This window comes from Alosa sapidissima, chromosome 13 (assembly GCF_018492685.1).
Source record: "Alosa sapidissima isolate fAloSap1 chromosome 13, fAloSap1.pri, whole genome shotgun sequence".
NCBI lineage: Eukaryota > Metazoa > Chordata > Actinopteri > Clupeiformes > Clupeidae > Alosa > Alosa sapidissima.
This window is the reverse complement of record NC_055969.1, coordinates 10,513,344-10,522,967: the sequence shown is the minus strand read 5'-3', so window position 1 is coordinate 10,522,967 and position 9,624 is coordinate 10,513,344. Positions and strand designations below refer to the sequence as shown.

Below are 9,624 nucleotides of genomic sequence, written 5' to 3'. Positions count from 1 at the left end.
TTTTTCTCAATGTTTGGTTTACGAATGCTTCAAAGCAGTGTCTCAGGGCTATGTGAGTTCTTATCGACTCAAAACAAAGAGCCATGTTAAATAAATTAGAGATGGTAAATATTGATTAAGAAGCTGTGTAAAGCTTTGAGAAACCAGTTTAGGGCTGGATTAATGTTAACCCTGGGGTGAAAGTCTATGCTTAAAGCTCTCTAAAGTATGATAAACAAAATGCAAAACATTTTCTTCTCAGAGAAAATAGGCTGACCCCTGGAAACCTTAACCTTAAGAGAAAGCTGTGGTTATTGGCACTTTAAGGTAAACAAAGCTCTAATTATGAGTGCCTGTTTGTGAGATCTTTTGATAATATTATTGAAGAACACACCTAAAGTGTATTTTGAGCCAGGTGTAACCTGGGAGAAGAATCATTGCTTTTCAGGAGATGGGAATTTTCTGTCAGACACACTATGGTCTGCTTGATTACTTCCCAAGTCCTTTTTCAAGACAAGGAGAGTGCAGACGCCTCTTACATCTGTTTCTGAGCACTGACAAAACGTTCTGCTCCGTTCTCCAGCCGACATCTTTATCCTGTGCCCCTCAGCTCCAAGGAGGCACATCCTGTGCCCACTCCGACACGATCGCTTTGAAGAAGCAGCCAGTAGACAAGGGTTGGGAGAAAAGCACCCCATAAATAAATGATCAGGATGACATTGCTCTTATCTTTTATTTCATTATTTTTAAGGAGGGGAGAGAAAACAGCATGAATGATGCATGAGCTCGCGGATGATGAACGGGAAGGCCAGAGAAGGGTACGCGGGGAGTGCTGAGAAAGTGAAACTGACCGTGGCATTGACGAGCTGCTCGCTATACCCACTTTTGGCCCATTGTGTAAGATCTCACATTTCATTTACTCTGTGCGTAGACGACAACCAGAAAACACCGCTCTGAATTATGGGTTTGCAGAGAATAGGCTACATTAATTATAATGATAGCAATTGATTTGTTGGTTTCTGTACTTAATAAAGATGGTTGTTCAACTTTTTATAAGACAAGAACATGAACACAATATATTTGCAGGTGTCGACATACTAGATAATTATCGCAGGACCACCCCGAGACAAGAATGTAACCGTGACCCAACCTGCCATGCACCTAATTAGTATGGGCTGAGGCTGGCTAGTGCTGAAGGATCCCTCTGAGCAGCTGACCCTGAGATTAAGGCCAAATGCATGTGAAAAAGAGAAAATCATCATTTGTCTAGCTCTCCAATGGAACGCAATATACAGTATTTGTTTTTAATTATCTACTAGGTAGTATATCCTACTTATACTCTACATTGGTGACACCATTTTCCTTTGAATCCTATAACTTACAAGTCTTGACTGTGCCATTTTTGCAGTGTATTATGCAGATCAATCCTGCCACCATCCGCCTTGCTTAAGTTTAAACTAATATCCACTGAAAAGTCTGTGACACCAAAGAGGCTTAACTGCGCGCTCATTCGCTTGAGAGAAAAAAAAAAAAAGCAGAAATGGCATTTGACATTCACAGAATGACCCGTTCCTATGAACTAAAAAAAAATAACATTTTAAGAAGCGCAAAGCGATGTGATGAAAAGGCAATCCCCCTGGGTCAATGGTTAACCAGTTTATATAATCCAAAACTGCCCATCCATCATAGGCAAACCCTCAAGGATTTTGTCCACATGCCTACGGATAAACCGCTCTGATTTTGGAGTGGCAGAGCGGCGTTGGAGCTCACTGTGAGAGCTCCAACCCCCCCCCTCTGAAACACTATAAGGGTCTTCAGAGACCAAATACACCGATCGAGGAGAGCAAGGTCACACAGCCCTGGAACACATTTCAGCAGGGGCCTGTGACACACAGTATGTCCGTGGATATCATTTCTTTGACATTGCACTTTGTTCACGTCATGTATGTGAGAAAGAGAGAAGAAGACCTTTGCCACTTTATGAAGGTTACATGCAAAACTAAACCAATTATTTATCCACGAAAGTCTACAATTATGTATTACATAATCAGCATTAAAAGCTGCAACTGTGTCCCAGGACATATTTCCTACATCATTCAAGGAGAATACTTATGAGATGCTCATAAACAGACTTCCTGTTTGGCCATCTCTGATGCAGCTGGGGACCGAGGGAACTTCACCTGTGCTGTTCTTGTGTTGTTGTTAATAAAACATGCTCTACCTGGGCACGCAGCTGAAACCCTAATCAAGTGTTGTTCAGGGTGTTAATCATTTTTAAGTACGAATGTTGAGGAAAAGTACTACAAAATGCATGCAGGACTCTGATTGAGAGAGTGGCTGGACACCATCTGTTAGATTCGTTCAGCTCATGATTTGATTCATGAGTGGAAAACAGGCGATAATTGTGTTTAGCATCAGTTAAACACATGTGTGGCTTAGTGGAAAGCCAGAGACAAACCACAAAGCCGACCCTGCCAAAAAACATTGCCAAATTGAATATTTCACTCCAAAAGCCTTTAGGAAGTTGTGTTATGATCCACTTGGCAAAATTACTCCACTCAAACACTGAGTAACGTATTACATTCATTGTAACATTTTATTGTATAGTATATTAAATACAAATTTAAAATACAATTCTTGCTGTTCAGCCATTTCATGATTACAGTTCATATACCATTAAAACAGATATACTAAAGATCTTAGCCTTTGCAGTCTAAAAGACATACTGAAATACATACTTTATATGGCAGAATAGATTAAACACAGACAAATTATTTGTAAATTACTTGTAATTATTTCAATGTAATGCAAATACTGAATTCTTTGGGACAATACAATTTATTTAGAATACTAATAAGACAACTTTCAAATGTTAAAAAGAGCTGTTTACATTATGGAGGCACAACTGCATTCTAATTTATATTCTTTTTCACAATGACACCACTACAATCACATACTGTGATCACAATACATTAAAATACTACACACAGGTATACATATACGTATGCTGTATACATATTTCCGTTTTAGATACAGGATTTAATGTATTGATTGCTACTATACATTTCAAACCATAAATATCCATTCCAAGCAAACAAGGACTTTAGAATCAGCACTTTAAGGCTGATGAGAGCACTTTGTCAGTGCATGGAAGGACATAGTGCTTTAAATCTAAGTCCAGTTCAGGCAGCATGATTGTCCTTTGAACTCTGGGTTAAAAAATTCATTGCAGCTTTATCTAGTACACATTCAGCACCACTTCTGGTGTTTTAACAGCGAGTTTCGGCTTTACAAAGCCAGATGCACACACAGCTAAAAGCATTAGCTCTGTGCTAATATTACAGCATGTACTTTGCGCATCTACTGTAAGCTAGCCAACAGACAGGGACTGGGTTTAAGTCCAGAGAATCAAGTGATGCAGGAGTTCATACGGCAGTCTCACAGTATATGTCTTTGTGAACCACCTCGGCTGTCAATCATCCTAGTGTCTTTCTTTTCTATTCTTGTCTTTTCTCCTTCTCTTTTTTCCCTTTTGCTCCCTTTGTTTAAGTTTTTTTTTTCCAGTTCAAACCATCTTTTTAAATTAAATGCGAGCGCTAGCCTCTGCCTTGACCTTGAAGGAATCTTGGTGCATGGCAGACACCTTGGTGACGTCCGTGCCCACGGTGGACAGCGGGAAGCTCTCGTAGCTCTCGGGTACACCCCAGCAGCAGCGGCAGCGCTGCAGCATGGCCTTCAGCTCCTTCTGGAAGTTGCTGTTGAGGAATCCGTAGACCACCGGGTTGACGCAGGTGGACGCCATGGCGGTCAGGTGGCACGCCGAGAAGATGACGTCGTGCTGGCAGGCGGGCAGCGCCTGGTGGTACCAGTCGAAGAGCGTGTTGAAGACGTTGAGCGGCAGCCAGCAGAGGGCGAAGGCCACCACGATGGCCACCAGCATGGCGTTGATGCGCTGCGCGCTGCGGGCCTTGCGCTGGCGCGCGTCGCTGGCCTGCTCCACCATGTCCTTGCGGCGGCGCAGGCGGAGGAAGATGCGCAGGTAACAGAGCAGGATGAGCAGCAGTGGCAGGCAGTACTGGAAGAGCAGCAGCGAGGTGGTGTAGGCCAGCCGGTTGCGCTCGGACGGCCACAGCTCCATGCAGATGGCGTGGTCGCTGAACGGGTTGAAGGGGATGCTCAGGTTCTGGAAGGGCTCGTGGGTGAGGATGCTGAAGGAGAGGAAGGGCAGAGAGATGAAGCAGGCCACCATCCAGGTGACGGCCACCGCCAGGTAGGAGTGGCCCGCCACCGGCGTCCAGCCCGTGGGGTGGATGATCAGCTGGTGGCGCTCCAGGGCGATGAGCACCAGGGAAAAGATGGACACTGTGACAGACATGCACTGGACGAAGGGCGTGACCTTGCACAGGGCCTCTCCGAGGATCCAGCGGTCCATCAGGGTGTAGATGACCGTGACGGGCAGGCACACCACACACATCAGGATATCCGAGCAGGACAGGTTGGCGATGAGGATGTTGGTGACATTGCGCATCTCCTTCTGCCGGAATATGATAAAGACCAGGCAGGAGTTGCCTACCAAGCCGACAGCGATCACCGTGCTGTAGGCAACTATCAGGAGCGTGGTGCCGCCTACTGAGGGTGGGCAGGGGTTGGCATTCACCCACGGCAATTCATCCAAATTATCCAGACTGCTGCTGTTGTTGGGCATCGCTGACCAGAAGTGTCGCGGTGTGTTACAAGGAGATGAGGATGAAGTAGTGGGCAGGATCTGATGATCAGGCTCTTCACAATGAAACAAGATGTCTGGTCATCATAGGATAATTGGCCAGTACAAGAAATGCCAGCTGCTTGTTGGATGATATATCTAGTAAAAAAAGGTAATTGAAATCAATGGCAGTAGATAAGACAAGAGTCAGCAGATGCACAACAAAAGCTATCCAGATTTATTTATTATTTCAAATATTCAGTACATTCTCCTCCTCCACCCATTAGAGGTTATCAAATTAGAAGACATTTGAAAACATCCCATCTCATGAAAATCTGCATTTAATGAAGCATTTATTATGACAGTTCATCAATCAAGTGAAAGCAAACTGCAGGAAGTCCCTTGTATACATTAATAAATCCTATTTCTCTGCGAGAATGACAGAAAAGCAACAGAAGTATTCCCTTAAGAAGACATTGTAGTCATCCTCATCTCTGGTCTGGCAGATGGAGGGCACCCTTGAGAAATCCCTCCTCATCCTCAATCTAAAATAGTCTTTCTTTTTTCACATCAGAATGGCATTGGTGAATGAAATCTCTCTCTCTCATACACACACACACACAGACACTTTCTTGGTGTGTATATAATATGTATACGTTATGTGCTACATATATAATCTATGGTCAAGCTAATTTGCAAGCAAAAAGATAAGAGTCAGAAAGATGAATTAAAAATGTGCCCTCACACTTGTCTGATTATATTTTATACATGAAACACTTCCTGCCCAGAATGAGCAAGGGTTTAATTAACCCTGAGGTAATATCCACCTCCCCTCTGGTACCACCTAACCAACTGTTCATGGTCTGCCACCCCAGCTCATTACATCACTCAGCCATGGCGCTACAGATGTAAGGCACGGTGTTTCAGGAAAACCTTAAATAACACTGGCACAGATAAATAAATAACAGCGATGCAGAGAGAGAAGACAGTACTGTGTTTCCAGGACACACAAATAGATCTGCTGTCACCAATGACAACTGAGATAACACAGCGGGTGTGGAGACAGAAGACTATTACACACCCGTGCTCTGCAGCACTGTGTGTGCTGAATTGGATCCTATGAGAGAGCCTACAAAAAAAAAATCTGAAAGTGTTATCTGTTAGTGCGTTTGATAGCCTTCAAATGCTAATGCCTGTCCTGCTCATCTTATTGAATTGGCAATTTGGTGTTGTCATCTTTCAAAGGGGATATTCTATTTTGGTCAGAAAGGAGTCCCTCTAGTTATGAATGGCTAACACCAGCTCTTACATCATTTGATCGTCATATTTCTCTGTTCGAGCCAAGCATAACACTACCGCCTCCTCCAGAGAGAATCAGCTGCCTTTGATTTTATGTGGAGAAGCCATGGTCTGACTAATTCACTAGGAAATGTCAGACATGCAGATATGTGCTTCTCTCAAATGTACCTATAAATAATCCAAACACCTTTTGCTCTTCCACTCATCAAGACGAAAGTCCACATACATACAACACATGCAAACAGATAGACATAATTTCACACAAACACACATCCCAGTCCATTTAAGTTTGAGATGGGCCAAGTTGACTGCAAGACCAATCGGATCAAATAACCATCTGGAAGAGAATGTTAAGTAAATGAATGTACTAATGACTAGGCTGTTTTCCTTGTGGTGGCGGCAGGGGTCTGCCTGCTTCTGGCCTGTGGCTTGGCCTTATTAATCTGCTCTGGACCGACTGGAAAATGTGCCCACCCCCACCCTTCTCTCCCTCGCAGTTATGGCTATCCTCACCCCCATGTTGTGAGAGCTGCCCACAAACATGTGCAAGTTAGCCTCTCTAGAGGAAGCCATGGTACGCAGCATAAACATGCCCTCTGTCCACACAAGCATGGCCTCTGTCCACAGAAGCAGAACTCTCGGGGTGTCTCTGTATCAGCATGTAGCCTATTCTCCCCAAGCCGGAATGTTGTGATGCTGCTGTGCTGTTTGGGTCCTTTCTGATTCCTTCATTTCCACACAGCAGGTGGGCTCATGGAGCGCTTAATGCAGAAATGGAATCGGAGGCCAAACGTGGCTGGCCCTGAATCACCCCAAACCTACATAGAATGAGTCACATCTCTGTTTCATCAGCCCCTGGATGAAGAGGCCATCCTATCTCTAAATGACACCAGCCTCTCACAGCCTATTAAAGACACTCCTAAAGGCCCTTCATCCCTCTGTTTTGGTAAAGGTAATACAAAATTGAGTGATTTCCACAAAACCAATGCTTCATTGCCAGCCTCTGATTTTATACCTGAGCTCCGGGGGAAAAAAAAGCAATTTCAGAGATCCTCTGCCTCAATGTCCTCATCGTCACTCCCTGTTATAATGAGATGGGTGGCAGGATAATAGTGAAAGTGTGGTAGAGAGGGAAAAATGCCATGGGAAATGAAGGTGTGGGCCTCCATAGGCCCTGAGAGGAGGAAGGGAAGAAGGGAGTACTTAGTGTGATACTGCCATAAAAAGTAGTCATAATCAGGACTGCAACACATTGCTGCAACCCTCTCTCTATGAACATGCCTGAATCAGTAGAAAATAATGAATTCAGTGCACACAGATATATGGCCGATTTACTTTTTCTTATAAACCATGAAGTCAATAGCAAACCTACATAACATTAGATACACTAGGGCTCTGAAACATTATTTGATACATTTCTAGGTCTAATTCATTCTAAAATGATCTAATTCATTCTAGAACGCCAAAATGTAACACTGCGTATGTTACGCTGTGACTCTGTCATGTCACAGGATTACTGTTTTTGCCCTGAGTCATCTTGAGTTCTGTGACGTCTTGACAACGCTCACCATTTCTGAAAATGACAAAATGGCTGCCAGAGGCTCTCAAACACAGCAAAGGGCATCAGCTCACAGACCACATCCATCTTTGGATACACGCTTCCAGACAGTCAACTTTTCCTGAGAAAGGGATGCTGTCTCACTCAGATTCATGAAAGATGTGTTTTTTGAAAACTGCTTAGTCAAAGAAACATGCTGCCATTTGCTGAAATCATATTCACATGACTGATTAAGTTTGACAAACCATCACATACTATTGAGTTCATCTAGCTGAGGGTTTCCTTCGGAAATCCAAGGTTTATGTTTTTTTTAATTATTTGTAGTAGTATTATTATTTATTTTAATATTGTGCCAGTTGGGTCTTCATAGAATCTTGACCTATTTTACGTCACACTTCATACTTTCTCCCATATATAAGCTGCACAGAAATGATAGCCTGTGTAACCTTAGGGCTTAAGGGCTGACTGATCTTTGTTAATTATTCTAAGGTACTAGAGCAGGCACCACCTACGTGTGCATACATTAGGCCAAACTCATCAACGAAAAACAAGTCCAGGCTTTATGTTTTTGACTTAAACATTTACTGTTGTCAATTTCAGCTTTAAACTGTAGTAATGACACAACCATGTAGCCTTTAGGCCTACCCTATGGAGAACTGAAGACCACTAGTTAGATCTTCAATAATGATTTCATTGCAGCTACCATTACTGACCCGTAGGCTACAATTTTATTTTGCACAAAACTCCTGTTCGGTTACATCAGGGTTTTTGATGATTCAGTGACTATTAAACAGTCAATTTCACTTGGCATGCTCTTGAAATATAAATTTAAGACATATTCTTATTGGAGATTACAGTTTGGGGCAAAAGGGTCCAGATCAGGTGACATGAAGTACAGTGCATTGAAGAGAGGACTGAGTCTACACACACACACACACACACACACAATAGACTGCATAGCCTACTACTAAAACCATATGGTGTTGGTTAAATGTTCACTTTGAATAAATCATGACAAATAAAGACACACTGGCAGATTAAAAGATGAAATCTGACTGTGCCCAAAGCTTTTATTTGTCTCTAACATGTGCTTTTATTAAGCACACTGAAGTGCTGTTAAAACAATTGTAAAATTGAGAGCAGTATTTTGCCTTGTCCACGTCCTGACAGACAAACAGTGTCTGAACCGTGGACTTAAACCGCCTAAATAAAACACATTATCAGGTTAATCTTCAATACGTTTAGGCAACCACTGTAACCCTGACCATGCATCAAACCCCATGTAACTTTTTATTATGTCTCCTGACATTATTGCTTCCTTCCATCAGAACCGCATTGCCTGCCTGGCGGAATTTCCCGCCTGCTTTCGCGTCATTTTTGGAGACAAGAAAATTTCTTTGAAACACTAGCCTACAATGCAATGTTTACATATTAACCGCCATCGACTGTTTTCACCCAACAGATCAAGTGGCGACGCAGGTAGATGTCTGTGAATATGTCAAAATAGTTATGTTTACATTGGGCAGAGATACCCAGAGCTCCGACGTGAAACACCTGTTCCAACCTCTCTAACCAGTGACAAATAGCAGAAATGACACAAGTCACAATAGCAGACACACTGTTGTTGTGCATACGGTATGTTATACACCCAAAACGAGTAGCTTACCTGTGTAGAGGGAAATGCTTTGTTTGGAAGAAAATGTCTTATGATATATTGTATTTCGTACCGCTGTGTTGAACTGCTCGCTGCGTATCATCAGGACTTCAGATATCTCGAATACTTGACTGGTTTACGGTTGCTGCCGTGGGGGAGGCGGCAGCTAGGGAGGGCTGCGGGAGGGAGTTTGTGGGGTGGAGGGGGCTGGAGATTGGGTTGGTTGTTGCAGCACCTAGTTATAAAGCAGAACTTCATCTTTTTCTTCATCATATTCGGGGGGTCCGGGGTGTGATGAGGTGAAATCTGTGTTTTTGTTGTAGTTCACTTCTATTAGGCTATAAGCAAATATGCATCACTTAATTCAGCTGATCAGAGGTGAATAACATAGCCTACTGCAGAAGAAAATTCCCCTCAATTTTAGCATGCTTC

General features: G+C 43.1%; 1 protein-coding gene across 1 annotated transcript; it reads right to left on the bottom strand.

The window, feature by feature from the left end:
- Positions 1 to 2,628: 2,628 nt before the first annotated feature.
- npy8ar (neuropeptide Y receptor Y8a) lies at positions 2,629 to 9,321 on the bottom strand. The gene is made up of 2 exons (XM_042058613.1): positions 9,205 to 9,321; positions 2,629 to 4,840 (listed from the first exon to the last, which is right to left on the bottom strand). The coding sequence occupies exon 2, from the start codon at positions 4,682 to 4,684 to the stop codon at positions 3,563 to 3,565; it is 1,122 nt and encodes a 373-aa protein (XP_041914547.1). The 5' UTR covers positions 4,685 to 4,840; positions 9,205 to 9,321; the 3' UTR covers positions 2,629 to 3,562.
- Positions 9,322 to 9,624: the final 303 nt, after the last annotated feature.

What these genes read in the sequence shown, in the direction of transcription:
- npy8ar (XM_042058613.1), bottom strand. Translation starts at nt 4,684, where the DNA reads ATGCCCAACAACAGCAGCAGTCTGGATAATTTGGATGAATTGCCGTGG.